Source organism: Pseudomyrmex gracilis, unplaced genomic scaffold, assembly GCF_002006095.1.
Source record: "Pseudomyrmex gracilis isolate BER0280 unplaced genomic scaffold, ASM200609v1 scaffold_198, whole genome shotgun sequence".
Classification (NCBI taxonomy): domain Eukaryota; kingdom Metazoa; phylum Arthropoda; class Insecta; order Hymenoptera; family Formicidae; genus Pseudomyrmex; species Pseudomyrmex gracilis.
This window is the reverse complement of record NW_018020782.1, coordinates 2,215-19,583: the sequence shown is the minus strand read 5'-3', so window position 1 is coordinate 19,583 and position 17,369 is coordinate 2,215. Positions and strand designations below refer to the sequence as shown.

At 36.0% G+C, this 17,369-nt stretch overlaps 4 protein-coding genes and 1 long non-coding RNA gene across 7 annotated transcripts; 3 read left to right on the top strand and 2 right to left on the bottom strand.

Annotated features, from left to right (window-relative positions):
- Positions 1-581: 581 nt before the first annotated feature.
- On the top strand, positions 582-1,646 carry LOC109858320. Its single transcript, XM_020435443.1, has 3 exons — positions 582-737; positions 1,060-1,143; positions 1,259-1,646. Exons 1-3 carry the CDS (start codon positions 695-697, stop codon positions 1,420-1,422), a joined length of 291 nt encoding a protein of 96 aa, XP_020291032.1. The 5' UTR covers positions 582-694; the 3' UTR covers positions 1,423-1,646.
- Positions 1,565-7,672, bottom strand: LOC109858318 (splicing factor U2AF 50 kDa subunit). Of its 2 annotated transcripts, none has more exons than XM_020435439.1 (8): positions 7,053-7,672; positions 6,360-6,589; positions 6,019-6,279; positions 5,717-5,867; positions 5,553-5,608; positions 2,751-3,032; positions 2,497-2,661; positions 1,565-2,414 (listed from the first exon to the last, which is right to left on the bottom strand). In XM_020435439.1, the coding sequence occupies exons 1-8, from the start codon at positions 7,072-7,074 to the stop codon at positions 2,283-2,285; spliced, it is 1,299 nt and encodes a 432-aa protein (XP_020291028.1). In that variant the 5' UTR covers positions 7,075-7,672; the 3' UTR covers positions 1,565-2,282. The 2 variants fall into 2 exon arrangements, with proteins under 2 accessions (XP_020291028.1, XP_020291029.1); XM_020435440.1 differs by having other exon boundaries at positions 5,729-5,867; positions 7,053-7,668.
- A 341-nt stretch (positions 7,673-8,013) lies between these two features.
- Positions 8,014-12,312, top strand: LOC109858319 (CTD nuclear envelope phosphatase 1 homolog). Of its 2 annotated transcripts, none has more exons than XM_020435442.1 (5): positions 8,014-8,981; positions 9,756-9,822; positions 9,916-10,117; positions 10,316-10,533; positions 10,671-12,312. In XM_020435442.1, exons 1-5 carry the CDS (start codon positions 8,892-8,894, stop codon positions 10,814-10,816), a joined length of 723 nt encoding a protein of 240 aa, XP_020291031.1. In that variant the 5' UTR covers positions 8,014-8,891; the 3' UTR covers positions 10,817-12,312. The 2 variants fall into 2 exon arrangements, with proteins under 2 accessions (XP_020291031.1, XP_020291030.1); XM_020435441.1 differs by having other exon boundaries at positions 8,015-8,990.
- A 445-nt stretch (positions 12,313-12,757) lies between these two features.
- Positions 12,758-13,710, top strand: LOC109858321. Its single transcript, XR_002250609.1, has 2 exons — positions 12,758-12,842; positions 13,426-13,710. It is a non-coding gene; the product is annotated as an uncharacterized LOC109858321 (long non-coding RNA).
- A 1,059-nt stretch (positions 13,711-14,769) lies between these two features.
- On the bottom strand, positions 14,770-17,042 carry LOC109858329 (peroxisomal membrane protein PEX14). Its single transcript, XM_020435460.1, has 4 exons — positions 16,804-17,042; positions 16,304-16,633; positions 15,810-16,039; positions 14,770-15,267 (listed from the first exon to the last, which is right to left on the bottom strand). The coding sequence occupies exons 1-4, from the start codon at positions 16,855-16,857 to the stop codon at positions 15,099-15,101; spliced, it is 783 nt and encodes a 260-aa protein (XP_020291049.1). The 5' UTR covers positions 16,858-17,042; the 3' UTR covers positions 14,770-15,098.
- Positions 17,043-17,369: the final 327 nt, after the last annotated feature.

The following is a 17,369-nucleotide window of genomic DNA, read 5'->3' as shown; positions in this document are numbered from 1 at the left end:
TCGAAAGATGATCGATATCTAAATTTAGATGTACAGCAAGTACGCGGGTTGCAAGTGAAGAACCATTTACGGTCGGTTCGGAAGTAAACTAAAATTGAAAAAATTGTAGTTTTACAAAAAATATAAATAAAACATTACAAGACAATCCATAATTGACAATGAAAGATCAACAAAAAAGTAAAATAAAGTATACATAAAATTACGTTCACACTGTCCATAATGTGTCGTTTATTCAAATATAAAAAAAATGTACATCTCGTGCGTTCACATCTAATTTAAAAATGACGTCATTTTCAAAAGTTTTGAACAATATTACAAAATTTGTTCTTTTTACTTAATTAATTATAGAGATTACAAATTGAAAATTTTGTACACGCGCCCAATACAAATTGACTGAAGGAGAAAAAAATATACAAATGCTAAATTACCGAAGTCACAATTCATATGTTCCTATTTGATGGTAACGTGAATAGAAAGTAATAAAGTGTATAAAAACTGATAAAGGTGTATTAGCAAAAGTATATCGTACTATCTTGAGGAATAGATAAGCTTGTACACTCATTTATCTCTATCTCTTATCAAAGGTGTGATTCAGTACTCGTTGCGTAGACCGTGTAGAGTTGATTGCGACAAAAATCTGTGTTCCATTATATTCGTTTTTTTTATATATGTATATTGATAGTTTTTGTCGAAAATGTACTCAAAAAAATTCGTGTGCTACTTAACTCTTGGTTTGCGTAAGTAGAAATTAATTCACATATACACAAAAGAAATGATGAGACGCGATAACTCGATAACTAATTGATGATAAAAGCGGCAATCCATTTTTCACATCGGTGCGTTACAAAAAATGGTTAGATTGATGAAAAATAAATTGTGTGAACGTGATATTTTTTCATCGAGAAATATCAATTAATTTTATTTAATGATGAAATTCAAGTTATTATTTTGAACGTTTCCCTATTTCTCAACGTGATGTAACGTAAATTTTAGTAAGTTTCGTATAAAAATAAATTGTAATACTCTTCTCTCTCTCACTGATTCAATGATGCTGAACAGTTTTGCTGGGGATCTTCTTGGAAGAGGTCGAAGCAAGACGTAAAATTCTAAGAGGTCGGAAGACGATAACCAGACATTATTACAGTAAGTGGAACAATAACATATTAAATATAAAAATGCGGATGATCTGACACGCGACGTGGAAAAATGAGTGAAAAGTGAATCTAAATATTAAATTTGTTAAATTCGTTTTTTTTAGGGGGTCTAGCGATACCTGCTTGGGCCGTATCTGTCTTGACGGGTGTTGGCATGTTACTGATTGGCGGATTACTTTACGCGTTGTTGCAGAAATTCGTAGTCGACGCCGCCGACACCGGAGAAACGACTCACTCTTACCAGCCTGCCTTGCAGCTTGAAAGTTGAATCGCTCTTTTTTTCCATGATGAAAATTTTCACTTACAAGTAAATTACCTACACACACATTCTGAACAATCTAAATAACAAATAATGTAAGACACAGAATTTTGGTAAAAAAGAAATCTAATTTTGTTTTTGCAGAAACAGCTATGTGTCAATTTTCAATTTTATTTTTACTTGATTATATATAGAACAATATATCTAATTAATATCTTAATCCTAGCAGGTAATATCAAATTGTTCGATCATTGTCCATTTCATGAAAATGTGTTTATTACATATATATATATATATACAGGGTGTCGGGTAACAACTGTTTGTGAAGTAGAGAGATTTATACTGTCAAAAACCTTTGCTACTCTGCGAGATTCGCAATAATCAACAAATTCTTTTTAATAATAATTAAAGATATTTAGATGTGTATTATATTATATTATATTATATTATTATATGCTGTTTATATTAACTCCTTCCATTGAGTTGCCGAAACGCTGTTTTGAAACGCGCGGATCCTCACTAATTAAAAACTCGTTAATTATTAAGTAACGCAAAGTGACAAAGGTTACAATTCTCAATATAACTCTATTTATTTCGGAACAATACGGTTATATTATCGGACACCTTGTATATTTATAGTTTATATTCATATCACGTTTTATAAAATCGTAATATGAACAGTACGGGCTTGTCGATTATTAAATCGATATTTTAGATACGCATTTATTCTCTCTTACATACGCAGTAATCTGTTATTTTATCGTTGATTATTAATTGGTATAGTAATTCTCGAAATACGTTTAGATTAATTAGTTATTTATATACTTTACATATCATATATACGTTATATAAAAAGAAAAATCTACAGTTTAAAATTCTCTGCGGTGATATTTGTCGGGATCGAAGTACGATGTGACTACAACACGATTGTTGAACTTTCGTCCCGTAAGAGTTTGCTGCGCTTTCTGGCAATCGATAACACTATTAAATTCGACAAATACCTGTAAAAAAACACATTTTTTTTTTTTTTTAATAAATATAACAAGAATGCAACAGCTTTCTATGATTAATATTGATTTTTACCTTGCCACATCCAGGTACATCAACGCCTTCAATAGGTCTTGGAATTTCTACGGAACGTACAACGCCATATTTATTACATTCCTCTTTTATGTCCTCCAATATGTCCTCGTACTCTTCCTCTTCCATTAATTCTTCTGGCGTGACCATATTGAGCAAGCAAAGCACCTAAAAGACGATGTTATGGTTACACGCGCCGCTTCGTGAGATTGTAATTTAATTTTGAAGATAATTTGGTTAGGAATTATTGAAGTTACCTCGGTCGCAGGTCCGCTCGTGCCAACCATCGACAAACCAGGCACTTGTATTTGTACCGGAGCTTGCGCGCCTATCATAGGATTCTTGGCGCCCACGCTGGCGCGTTGGACAATTAATTTCTTGTCACCCAGTTGCATCCCGTTCAATCCGGCGATTGCCTGGTCGGTCATTGAGACGTCCACGTATTCACAGAACGCATATCCCTTGGACAGGCCAGTCGCGGAGTCCTTTACCAGATTGAATGCCCTTAACTGCCCGAAGCTCATCAGTAGTTCTTTGACCTGTATCATTTACAAGAACGTTAACTTTCCTCGCTCACGTAACACAAATCTTTGAATCTACGAGGTATAGACTATGCAACTCTAAGTAAAATTTAACGATTGCATGTGGATATTGTCAGATAGAAAAAAACAGTGGTAATAGTATTTAAAAGTTTTTTTTTTAAATATAAGTAGACATTCGTAAATTTATTAAACAAGATTCAAGCTACGTTTAAATTACTATTACCAGAATGAAGAAATAAAATTTAAGATTATTTCTCTCAGATTGTGTGTTACGTAATTTTAATGGCAAGATATTTAATTGAATCTCCAAGCAAATTTGAAACGAATATAATAGTTTGCGAAGAAAGTTGCATCGTCTAAAATGTGAGAAAAATGAAATATAAATGCAAATGAATGTTTGAACCACTCTTTCCTCGCTGGCAACTGCTCACGCGTCGCCTTCATCTTTGACGGAACAACTTCCGTTCGATTGTACTCCGGTATCATTTCCTGATCATCATTATTTCGAGCACCAATCTTTGTTCCCCGAACAAGTTAATATACACTTTTTAACGTAATATAAATCTTATTCGTATCTACTTACATACATATCCGCGAGGACTAAGGAAACTGAAAACTCGAAAGTTTTTTTTTTGTTTTTTTGATAAACAACATGTTGCCCTCACTAAAGAAATTAGTTTGTTATAAAATTGATTGCTACATCGCAAAAGCTGTGGTTTTATTGTACTCGACAGTTTTTTTAGTAGATTGAGCAACATGCTTTTTGTATTTTATTGATGTAAAACTACATCGAATCTCAAAGAAAACGCACCATTAACACAGAAGAACCGAAGACACATCAACGGAAGGGGGAGCTATAAAAATCGTCGCATAAACCCAATGTACGGAAGGCATGAGAATGGTATATAAGTACTTGCCTCGAGGGACTGGGCTAGCCTCTCCCCAGGCAGTGTGGTATTTTGTCATGTTCGGTAGTAGTAGTAGTGGTAGAAGTAGTGGTAGAAGTAGTGGTAGTGGTAAGCAAATGCTTTTGATCGGCACGACCCTAAGCTAAGAAATGGGGAGAAAGGGTACTGGTATCAGTCCACAGTTTACTACATAATGACGAGACGTTCATTATCTTTCTTTCTTTTTTTTTGTTTTGTAATTCTCTTACGAACATAGTCCACATGTAAGAATATTGTATTTGACTTCTTTATCCAACAAAAAATTATAACGCTTCTTTTCCTTTATCCTCTTTTTTTTTTTTTTTTTTTTTTTTTTTTTTTTTTTTTTTTAGAAAGTTCTCAACGTACTAATATATATATATTCGAAGATGATTCGTTCTCGCGGTAACCTGTAAACGTAACGAGGCACAAGACGAGACGTGTGCTGTAAAGCCTGAAAAGCCTGTAAAAAGAACAGCTGCAAAAGGGAAAAGTATTCCTGAAAAGAATATATACCGAAGAACTTGGAGCTGTTACCAGATGCACATAAAATTATGTGTTGACCCTGTAATCCCAAAAAGAAAAAAAAAGGAAAGGATTCTGCTATACATGTAACAATGTTGACTTTTTTATGCCTTTCTTGTAGACCTAAAAAAAAAATCCTTCGCGACGTATGTGTCATTGCTGGATGAAAGCGGACGACTCTGCAAAGTGCTTTAAATTGGAAATGCCCAAGAACGTAGTTTTCAAAAAATTCTCTTCCACCAAACACGGTGTGGATCACTCGCGTATCCCTATTCTTATCGAATATTCTTCCTACCCCCCTCCCTGTTGGTTCTGCTAAAAAAAAAACGTCTAGATTTGAAGGACTCGTATCCTCGTGATGGACTGGGTCCGCGACGTGCCTAGAAAGGCTGCAAGAGAAAGGAAAATGATCGCCAATGACACCGCCTGCACACCGCCTAAATGCTGTAACGCCACTAATGTTTTCCCTAAACTAAACAGCATCGAAACAACGATGACGTGCGAGAAGCAATAAAAGACTCCGTAGAATAAAATAGGAAGCAAATCGTCCGAAGGGATGCTAAAAAAAAAAAAATAAAAAAAAACCCGGAGCCACAAACCCCAACCACACACCTCTACCTAACAAGAAACCTAACCGACGCCGAAATTCTTGATGGAAACGCATACATACCTCTATTTGAATATGGATAAGACGAGTTCTTCCGGTCTTGTGTGTGTATGTGAGTGCACTCACCGCTAAATAGCTAAATACCTATATTATAATTTAGTCCTTTTGAGGATAACTTACAATGCGACAGGATTAGCATGCGCGTGTCCTTGTGCTAACCCTGCGCCATTGCTCGATGCAAATTTTCGTCTATCATTGAAGCCTATTCTCCTTTGGGGGAAAAAAAAAAAAAAAAAAAAAAAAAAAAAAAAAAAAAAATAAATTAGAAAAAAAACTACATGTCTCCGATGTGACCGAATAAAAAGATAAATTAACCGTTTGGAATAAGCGTCAATGAAGAAGAATTGCATCCAAAGATGTGCAAGTAAGTAAAATTACTCCACGAATTTGCTGGCATACCTGTTCCTCGTTCAAATAATTTGGCAATCCACCAATGAATATCTTGTGCGGCGAATCTGAAAAACATATACGTAAAGAGTTAAGACATAGACATTTATGTCAAGCGTGAGATATGAACAAAAATTGTATTGCCAAGTGTAAGGAAATGTATGTTCAGAACATACCAGGAACCGTACCTGGCACGTTCATGCTTGGATTATCCGTCATTCCTGGCATTGGTTGGTAGTCGTGCGGTCTTCTTATTTTCAGACTCTGTCCTTTGAAGTTGATGCCATCAAACGCCATGGCTTGGGTAGTCTCGTCTATCGATCGGAACTGTATTTATAAAAAAAAAAAAATACATAAAAAAATCTTAATTCTTCAAATTGCTAATTAATATCTAGAGTTGAAATTAATGATATTTATATCACATATCCCCTTGGATATAAAATAGTTTATTCTGTACTTGTATTATGATAAGTTATACCTCTAAGAATGCAAAATTTTTGTCTAAATTAATTTGACACGCCAGCACAGGATTTCCAGCAGCTTGGGCAAGTCCAGATAGGTGCATTTGTTGATTGAAGAACTCCATCATCTCTTCCTCAGTGACTCCAAATGGAATGTTGCCTACATAGAGTCTTCTGGCCTGTCGAGTAATGGTACTGCCGACCACAGGCACAGCTGCTTGCGGAGTATCAGCTACAATATTAGCAGGTATCTGGCCAGCAGCTTGCATGGCCTTGTACTGTACAGAACAAGATAATTGTGCGCAATTAGACACCTTAAGAAAACACAATCCAGATATGGATACAAGAAGAATTTTACCTGTAAAGGGGTGATGTGTTCAAAACCTGGTGGCGGCACATCCCAATAAAGAGACGGTTTTCTTCTTCTTGAACTGCGACTCTTCTTCGGTGAGCTACTTCTTTTTCTATCTCTTCGTTCTTTAGATCGAGATCTAGACCGCTTCCTACGATCTCTGCTGCGTGAGCGATGCCTCCTGTCACGATCCCTGTCTCGTTCTCTGTCCTTATCACGTTCCTGTCTATCTCGATCTAGATAAAAAAAAAAAAAAAAAATAGAATTATCATTTAATTACATAACATCAAGTAATGTTGCTTGTAAATAAATTACACATTTACATCACACATTGTTCTGACTAAAGTCCAATGTGGTTCTAAAAAAACAAAAGTATTCAATAAAAATTGACAGACGCCAACCTTCGTTTTCATACATTTGTTTGAAAATTTAACTGTCAAAATTTAGGCTAACTTGTTGCAACACCAGAATACACACAAAAGAGAGCTCAAGTAAGTAAAATCTCAGACGTTCAAAAATTAAATGCGCGAGAAGAAATTTCCGATACGCATTTCGAAACATCTGTAAATTGTTTACTAGGCTTTAATCGTGTAACGCGTATGCAGCCATTACTCTAACGAACTGGCCACAATCTTTAGGCAGTTGGCATAACGCGGGAACTTGCCGCACGCAAGTGCACGAAAATGTGAATTTACTCACCGCCGTTGAAATCCTCGCCCATATTCTCCGTGAATCGCTTCTTCGCACGCCGAGAAAAACAGTGCGCGGCGTCACAATTTGCGAACGTTAATTGCTCTTGCACAAGAGACTACAAAAACTTCTTCTGGCGAAATGGCGTGTTCCGAATGGCAATGGCTGCCATTCAGCGGACTCAACAGTCGAGACTTGAGACGTCAATTTTTGCGATTGCTCCGTCTGCGATTAGCTTGTACCTTTTGCCCGGTTCAGAAGAACAGGTCAATTGCGGACAACAAATTCCGACTCGGTCGATTGAGATTCTTCGTCGTTAGAGAAGTGCCACGCATCAAACGAGATGCCGTTTCGTATCTGTAACAAAACTATGTAAAGGAGCGTGGAGAAAACGCAAAGGTTTAGTTCCCCCACAACAATCCAGGTGGCGCTATCGTCGCCGAGAGGCTTAGGCCAGGTTCACAATGGTTGCCAATATGCAGCAACAAAAGTCCTAGAATTTTATCTATTGTTTTTATTTTATCTATATTCCCGGATGTTCGATTCGAGCGCAAATCGATTTACGAGTTCGATTAATTGACGTGTGCATTGGTTTTTTCTCGATTATTTTCGATTTTCTGCGTGTAACTTTTCGGAAACTCGCGAATCGAACTCGAGAATAATCGGACCTCGTGTTCCACAAACACACACACACACACACACACACACACACACACGCACACACACACACACACAACTTTGGGAAAATGTGCATATATACACATTTCTAATTTTAGCAAATAGTGTGTGTTTTATCTCTTCTTCTACAAAAACACTCGATATTTCAAATTGTGATAAAAAAATACATGTTTTTTAAGATACCGTTCTCGACCGCACAACGTGAACGACACTCCGTTTACGTACGAATTTAAATAATCAATCTAGCATCTATACTGTCTTTTTTTTTTTTTTTTATATATATATATATATACTTCTCGAGATCTTTTCGCAGAATTCGCGAAAGACGCACGTAAAAATAATTTTCGACATGTATATTTAAGAAAAAGCGTTACATAAACATATCAATCGCAACACTCGCACGGCGCGAAGCGACGTTCGTCGATTTCGCGGGCGATATCGGGACAAGATCAAGCGCTCGCGCCGGATCCTCCTATCCGTGCATGTATGTGCTGCTCGCCGGATTGACACCGAACTCCCGAGTGCTCCCGTGAGAAAGTCCCGAAGCGGATTCGAAAATGCGCGAGGCAGCACGAGAATAGTGCGGCGCACGGAAAAAATTGGGTCGATGCGCGAAAGATGGCGGCCGTTGTGCGATTCATGTAAAAGGCAGTTTTAATAAGAGAGGATTTTCGTATTTCGGATTTTCTCGGAAAACATGAAGGTGCCGCGTTAGGATCGCGTCGGTCACACGTGCGTCGGAACGCGACCTTGTGTTCCAACGAACGCCGGAGACGAGAATATAATCCGTTGCGGATTTCGTATCTCGTATTTTTCCCCTCTCGATTTTGCGGGGGTGTTATCATTTGTTTATGATAAGCGGCGGTAAAGAAGCCCTCTTTTTCCCTTTCTCTCTCTTACGGCTCGGTACGGTCGTACTCGCGCGAGCACACGGGTTTCCCGGGCCAGGTTACAGCGAACAGGTAACCGCGCGTATTCGCGGTTCGCCGTACGCGACGCGAAGTGAAGTGCAGTGGTGAACATACATAATATACGGAGAACGGGGGGGAAAAAAAAAGAAAGGGACACACTCAACCGAAAGCGCGGAGACAACTCGCGCGGGACAGAGAGAGAGAGAGACTGGAGATAAAGTGTTGCCGGACTTCGGCCCGGTGAGAAGAACTAGTAGAGATGCTGAAGCAATTGCAGATGGGGATGAGAGCTTTCCTCTTAATGGCCTCCCGCGTGTGGACCTGCATCTGTTTTCTACTCAAGAAGCAGGTTAGAGCCGTAAGTAGGTGCTTCGCGCCTCCATTCGCGCCTCCTGCCAGAATCAGGCACGAGTCATGTTCGACACACACGACTTTTCCTCCGCGCGAGTAATGTTGATTTGGTTTTTCTCTCTCTTGATTTTTGTTTTGTTTTTTTTCTTTTCACACACACACACACACGCCGATACATTCACATTGGCTGAGTGAGAAAGAGAGATGCACTCCTAGTAGAAGTTATTCTTATGCTTTATTTCATATGTAATATGTATGATATATGTATGAATATATATATATATATATATATTGTTCTACACTAAATCATATTTAAAAAATTTTGTTGTTTTGCATAATTCGTACTTGCATTCAAAATATTCAAGTCACAGGTGCAAGTAGATACTTGAGTTTTTAATTTGTTGTATCTATAATATTTTTTCTATTTTATTTATAATATTTTTTTTGTTTATACCCATACATACACACATGTATATGTTGTGTATATATATATATATATATATACAACAAGAGGTAAGTAGAATAGTTCTATATATTTCTTTTTCAATATTACCTTACTATTTTCTAATTGTAGAAGATACAATAACATGTAGACTGTATAAAATAGAAGACAATATTCTCTTAATATACAAAACTTCACATTAAAATATAACCATCATCAAGATCAAGAATATACTGAACTGTTTTAATTATATGACAAACACAATTCTGCTGTCATCATATTCATACTCACTGAAACTTGATATTTTATATCGCATTTGTGTTTTTCTAGATCTCACAAATGCAACCAGTCAAATATGAAATCTTCCCACTTTCACCTTTATCTAGACACAGACTTAGTGAGTATCTGCAATATAATGAATCTCACACCTGTTACATCGCAACAGCCGGTGTTCTCTAGTATTTGTGTATAATGCGAAAATGTGTTTCAGGTATAGTTAAAAGAAAAGTATTAGTATTGGATTTAGACGAAACCTTAATTCATTCTCATCACGATGGAGTGGCGAGGCCAACTGTCAGGCCCGGTACACCTCCAGATTTTGTTCTTAAAGTGACAATTGACAGACATCCTGTTAGATTTTTTGTCCACAAGAGACCACACGTAGATTTCTTTTTGGATATTGTCAGCCAGTGGTGAGTATCGTTATAACAAAAGCAGAAAAACCAATTCAAGAGTCTGTTGCGAAAAAAAACACATTGCACAAGCTATAAGCCACAATATAATCTTACAAGACTAAACTTGGGCTACTTGGCCTTTGTACTGTTCAAATTTTGAGATAAGATTGTATTAATTTTTTCCTGTTATTGTCTATAGCAGTGTTACATTTATAGGTATGAACTTGTAGTCTTTACTGCATCCATGGAAATTTATGGGGCAGCAGTTGCAGACAAATTAGATAACAACAGGGGTATCTTAAGACGCAGATATTATAGACAACATTGTACACCAGAAATGGGTTCTTATACTAAGGACTTGTCGGCAATTTGTGCAGATCTCTCTTCGGTCTTTATTCTCGATAACAGTCCAGGAGCATACAGAGCTTATCCACGTGAGTGTAATCTTTGTGATTTGCTTTGCTTTAAAAAAAAAAAAAAAAAAAAAAACAATGGCACCAGAAACGATACGTATAAAGTGACTGTTGACAATGTGCTATATTATTGCTTCTCTTTTCTCTGTGTGTCATAGATAACGCAATACCAATAAAGTCATGGTTCAGTGATGCGGGAGACACCGCTTTATTAAGTTTACTCCCGGTCTTGGATGCTCTTCGTTTCACGCAAGACGTACGATCTGTTCTTTCGAGAAATTTACACTTACATCATACTTGGTAGCACAGCCGGGATTAAGCGATTCAGTAGATATCTAGAGACGAAACTGTTAGCAGTTTCGGTTAATGTGTCTAGCCTAAGGATTATTATTGTTATCAATAATAGGTCAACATTAGGTCGCTACCCATGAAAGGAGGGAGAGATTCTCCTTCCTCAGTCCTTGTTTTTTCGATACTCGAGTGAACAGCGACGAGTTAACATAATGAAAGAAGTGTGGTATTCAGCCAATAATTATGTCAGCACAAAACATCCTAGGATAATTTTTATGTCGCACACTAGGTTGCGTATTGAAACAGTTTTTGGTGCGCGCGTATTCGCAGTGCTGTATTTTACAGTAAATGATCTCTCGATTATTTCTTCTTACGTTCTTCGTGAAACAGTTAAACCCCCATACAATTTGTTACGGAAGTTAGAAAGTATCTTTCTTTGGCTACCTGCCGCCAAACCGACTATTGAGTACGACTTCAATCGATTTAAGCTGAGTTCGGATTTTTGAAAGCTTACGCGTCAATCTCTTGCTCATCAAATATAAAACAAATATAGATTGACGCTCTGAAACTCAGTCATAATTGTGATGAATGTCTATGTTCTAGGGTTGTATCATCCAACGTTTGTTGTTAAACATTATTGTGCAAATTAAAAAACTTTTTTAAAAAAGCAACAACAAGATAATTCTGAAGACCACAGTCGTACGTAGTGTGTTTTGCGGCAGAGACAGCTGTAGCCAAACAGGTTAATTACGATTAATCGATAAAATTTGATGTGCGAGCGCAGTGAAGACTTACTTGATGCGTCCTAGGTGTACAGTCCATGTGTGAAATAATTAAATTCAGAATTCTTTTATTTTGTTTTTTTATTACATAAGTTTTTGCCAAAGAGACCACAAGATTTAATGGAAAATAAGAGTAGAGCTCGGAATACTCAGGTACCTGGACACGTCCGCTCGCTCGTATTGCACAAGTAGAACGGGTATTTCGTTCAACAAAAATTATACGAGCAGGTCAATGATCCTCGTACGGTGTCCGCGTACGGCGCCAGTACTCCTCGCGTGCAATAGATTTTAATTTACAGACGAACGGGCGGTTGTATCCGTATATATACATATGTTGTTGTTTGGTTCCTTTTCCGAGCCCTAGAAATATATAAGATAGAACTGTGCTGAACCAGGCAGGATATTTCATTTTAAGTAAGGATTACATCTCTTGAAGAGTTTTTTTTTTTTGTTTTTTTGTTTTTTTGTTTTTTTTATTTATATACATATTTTGGTAAAACACCATGGCAAGATGATCGAAATGTGAGAACACTTTCGTTATTATTGTATATTATTAACCTAGGATGTGTAAATATATAGAGAAATATGTACTAAGTCAAACGGGTTTTGCTGTAACTCACTGTATCAGTGAGGCAGCTGTATCCTGGTTATATCTGCTAGAAAAAAAAAGAAGTATTACTATATGAAATCAGGAAAGAGAGATAAGAGTGGCAACCAGAGATGCCAGATTCTGAACACTTGGTAGCATGCGGTAGCAGCGGTAGCATGGAGGGGATGCGCACAACCTCAGATCGTGTAGGATCTGAGGTTGTGTGCGCATCCCCTCCATGCCCGCATGCTACCAAGTGTTCAGAATCTGGCATCTATGGTGGCAACTGTTCTGTCGAAAAAAGAAAAGAAGAAGAAGAAGAAAAAAAAAAAAAACCCGCGATGTGGAATATTATATTTGTGGGAACTACAATCTGTGTAATATGTCAAATTGCGTTGATAATTCACTTTGAAAAGAAGAGCTTGTATGCTTCTTACCGATATTTTTCGTCTTTTTTTTTTACACGAAGTAGATAACCAGTTGCAAAGGTCAAGCAATGACCAAGTCCGTTTAATTTCAATCCGTTGATAATCGGTTTAGCCGACTTGACAACAATCGCGATTGACGCTTGACCGATCGTATTGTGGATCATCATCATCCCATTAGAAGTCGGTTGACCCGGCTTGATGAAATCTATTAAACAAGATTGTGCTTTTTTACGTGGGAGAGTGAGTACAAATAAATCTCTAATGAAAGTTTTTATCACAATCGTTTTGATTTATTTATTACAGCTATTTATTTAAAGCTGCAGAGCTTGTAGTATAAGATTTTGGTTTTTGTACGAGAGTAATATAAAATCACAAATTATACATGTATAAATATAAGAATTATATGTATATGTAATAATTTGTGATTTTATCTCTAAAATTTCTTTTTATGTATCGCGTATTTGTGTTAAATTGTGTTTAATTTAAAACCTGTATTATACAAAATCTATTGAAAACTTTGTTAAGTGCAACGTGATCGTAGTATGTTACTACTGTGTGTGGGTGAATATATAAGCTACAGTGACTTCTCTCATCGGAAATTTTGGTACCGAAACGTTTTTCGATAAGAAAATCCAGGAAACTCTCAATGTCAAATTTTTTTTTTATTTGATTTTTTTCTTTTTAAACGGTTTCAATCCAAAGATCATTTCTGGGAATTCTCACAATGCGCCGCGAAAGCATCAGACTTTTATGTATTCGATCAAGAACAAGAATATGTTGTGTAAAAACTTTTTTGTGATCAAGTATGTTTCGATTTGTGTAGATACTTACACGCGAGAAGATGAGAAACATCGACGAGTCGCATCTCACGAGCTCTTCTTGTGTGAGATAATAGCAAAATATAAAACAACTTTACAAACACACACACACACACAGACACACACATGAACACATGCCTGTGTACTTTGTTTGCTTGTTTAATAATGTAAACGGTAGTATCGAATATTATACACTTTGTACATATTACTTGGAATGTGTGTGATTTGACGCGGTGCGATTGATTATTCTTGTATGAATGGCCAATCTAAATGAATTAAAAAAAAAAAAACACTAAAGCCGATTTCATCTGATATCTAAATGTATATATGTACTTACATGCATAAATACGTATGCATTTATATATAGATGTAAAATCAATTTATAATTAATTCCTACAGCAATCCTCGCCGAGAAGCAAAACAACAGCTTGGATCCAACGATATCACACATCGATAAGTTTGTTATCGTTAAATAAAGATTTCTTTTTTTTTTTAAGTGAGAGTATGTTGTTCCTGTATTGTGTATATTGTTGTGGTATGTATGAGAAGAGGGATCTTTCTGAGTTGTACATAACGCTCAATCATTTTCTCACACGCGAGAGTCTATGGGCAATATATGTAATATTCTAAATAGAAACATGTATAATTTTTAAGATATGCGATTGAGATCTATGTTAAATAATCTGATTGTTCGACAAAAATAATATACCCGTATGCACCGATGTCTGTGCCGTTGAAAATAGATATATATACATATATATATATATATATATATATATACAAAACAATACTCTAATATGTGGAAGGACACGAAAAATTTCGCAGATTTCTTTGTGATACGAGAAACGCAAATCATCAAATTTTTCGATCGCAGATTATATACGATGTGAGATTTTCTAAAGCTGCACTTTGTGACAGTCTTCAATTTACACAATTCCTAGATTTATATAAATACCGATATTTAGGCGGAGCAGCTGTAAGGAATTCCGATTTTGTTTTTTTAATTTCTAGAATTAAAAAAAACGTCTACGTCTTTATACTTACGAATCATCTCTCTTTCTCTCTCTCTCTCTCTCTTTGCACATAAAAACGTTTCAATCCTCTCATGCGTTTGGAAACAAATTTTTCTCATGTACTATTATAGAGAAAAGAAAGAGGTCATGTACATTAACTAAAACGTAAAATCAAACTTTTGAAAAAAGTCGCTTCTCGATTTGAAGTACGGAAATGAAATTTTTTTGTTTTAATCGTATACGTGAGAAAGCTTTTATTAAAACTACGAGAAAGAAATATACATATATATATATATATATATATATATATATATATATACACACGTGTATATACCATTCGTTCCAATTATTATTTATTCGCTGTATCATTACAAATTATATAACTAACATTAACTTGTTTCTTTTTTCTCAAACCAATTTGTAAAACTTACAAAGCTGTTCTTTATAATAAAAACACGTTATGATAAATATTACAACATTTTTACATGATCAATTCCACCAAGAATTATACAGGTCGATATTATTAACACATGCAATTAAATTAAGTTTTATTCAGTATAAATTGTTTTTTGTAACTAGAATCTTTTTACAAAATATAATGCATATCTCTTGTATATCGAAGATTCTGTTCTACGCGACACCGTAGATGAGGTTTTTTTTTAAATTTATTCTTTGGGTGTGTCTTCTCGAATCATTTCTAAAGAACTATCCGAATTGTTGGTACTACTTCCACTTCCAGCGTCATCTTCTCGTTCGGTGGTTTTTTCTTGACTTACATTTGTCGCATCTAATTGCCATGGTGGAATAGATGCCGGCGCGCTAGGAAATTGCTTCCTATTTCACAAACATATGTAATTAAAAATTAGCACAGTAAATAACACAACACAAAATTGTGTAATTGAAACAGTCAGCTTGTAAAAAGTTTAGGGATCAGAAGTACGTTAGAACAAAAATACATGTGTAATTCAATGAGAAAGCTGTTTACAATTAAAAAAAACAAAAAAACAAAAATCGATTCAAAAGCGCAAATGGTCAAAATATATAGGGAATAAGGAAAAAGCACAAATTTATATTTTGAGGTTGTATTTTGTAAAACTATATAACTCTTGTTTAAATAACTATCACAACATCCAAGCGCAAGTATCAATAATTTTTTAGGTAAGTTTGAATAAAATTGTATGTTGCGAGTGTGTGAGGCGAGAGGTTGTGACGACAATTGATCTCTTGTAAGATAAATCATTCAATATAAACAAATACGAAAACAGAAGGGCACACAAATCCATGTTTCAAATGAAATAATCATTGTACGGCAATAAATTGCTATTACTGACCTATATATATACATATATATGTATATAAATATGTGTGTTATATACCTTGATAAAAGTAGCGCTTTCAGACTAGATAAATCATGTTTTAGCTCTTGCACTAATTGCGGAATGGTCGGATCCAGTGCTTGATGCTCGGTCAATTTTTGCACGTCGCTTTCCACCTTTGCGATAGAATCTTTCATCTCTTTCATAGAATTCTGAATAGTTTTGTCTAATTCCGTTACTCTATCTTCTACCGTAATCTTCCGACCGAACAGGAAGGGTTCTATAAATTTCTGCAAAATCAAAAAATTACATTGTGACAAACAATCCTTAGCAATAACATCCCTTATATAATCCTTTTACATGTGCTAGAATTTATATATAATCAGAATAAAATAGAAGACCGAAAGTTTAATAGAAAAAAAAAAAAAAAAAAAAAAAAAAAAAAAAAAAAAAAAATCAAAACAATCTCACATGCTTAAATTTCTTTGTGACAATTNAGACTCAAAACAATCTCACATGCTTAAATTTCTTTGTGACAATTCTGTATAACATACCTTGTAAAACAAATAGACACAGTAGGCTGTAGCGCCAATCAATGCGGTTACATTAAAGAATTCTTTGACTTTTTGTAAAATTGTAGGTTGATAAACAGCTGTTTGATAATTATACGGATAGGTGGGTCCTTGCGGTATCTGTACGGAAGTATACGGATTCTGATTGTGAAAGACTAGATCTCTCTCGGTCGTGTTGTCCACCGCTGCTAGTTTGAAAGCCGTCTTGATCTCCTCATCCGTGAGACCTTTTCTCCTGAGAAATTGTTGTTTTTGCGTAGACGGACTTGACACTACCTTGGGATTTTGCAAAAATTGCACCGCAGTTTTCACCTTTAACGTAGAAACATTGTATCAAAGTAACGCGACCTCGTTTGCTGTGACCACGCATAATTTTTACATTTAAAATTAACAGACTAACACTAAATGAATGTTACGTTTTGCGTAATTGCAATTGCACAGAAAAATTTTGCGACGACTAATCGCACGCGACGACTACTTACCAGATTTTCTCGCAACGGCAAGCTGTTATTGTTATTCACATCCTGATCTGTCATTCTGAATAAATATGTCCGCCACTCTTTTTATTGTTTCCTATTAAAACTGCATTACATGCCGAACCGTGCAAAAGTTTTACAAAGTCATTTGCACAATATTTTCTACTGATTCCAAATTCCAACTACGGTACTGATTTACATCTCACTTTCTGATAAACACAATTAAGGCCATTACACGTGAAAAAAGTTTAGTCGCAACCGTAAGGGCGATGTCCCATTGAGCGGAAATCTATAGCAGAACGGAATGTGCGGAACCAGCTCGACCAATCGTAACCACAGAAAAAGCGAAGGAAAGAAAACGGAATGGCTATGATTGGTCGAGCTGGTTCCGCACATTCCGTTCCGCTATAGATTTCCGCTCAATGGGACGTCGCCCTTCGGTTTCACTCAGGTACGGATTAAATTTAGTGTTCCGTTTCCATTGGAAGTAGAGTACAGTGCGGAGCACCATATCGTGCGCCGTGAGGAGAAGTAGTTCTCCTCCAGCTGCCTCCTACTAGTACGCGCCAGCG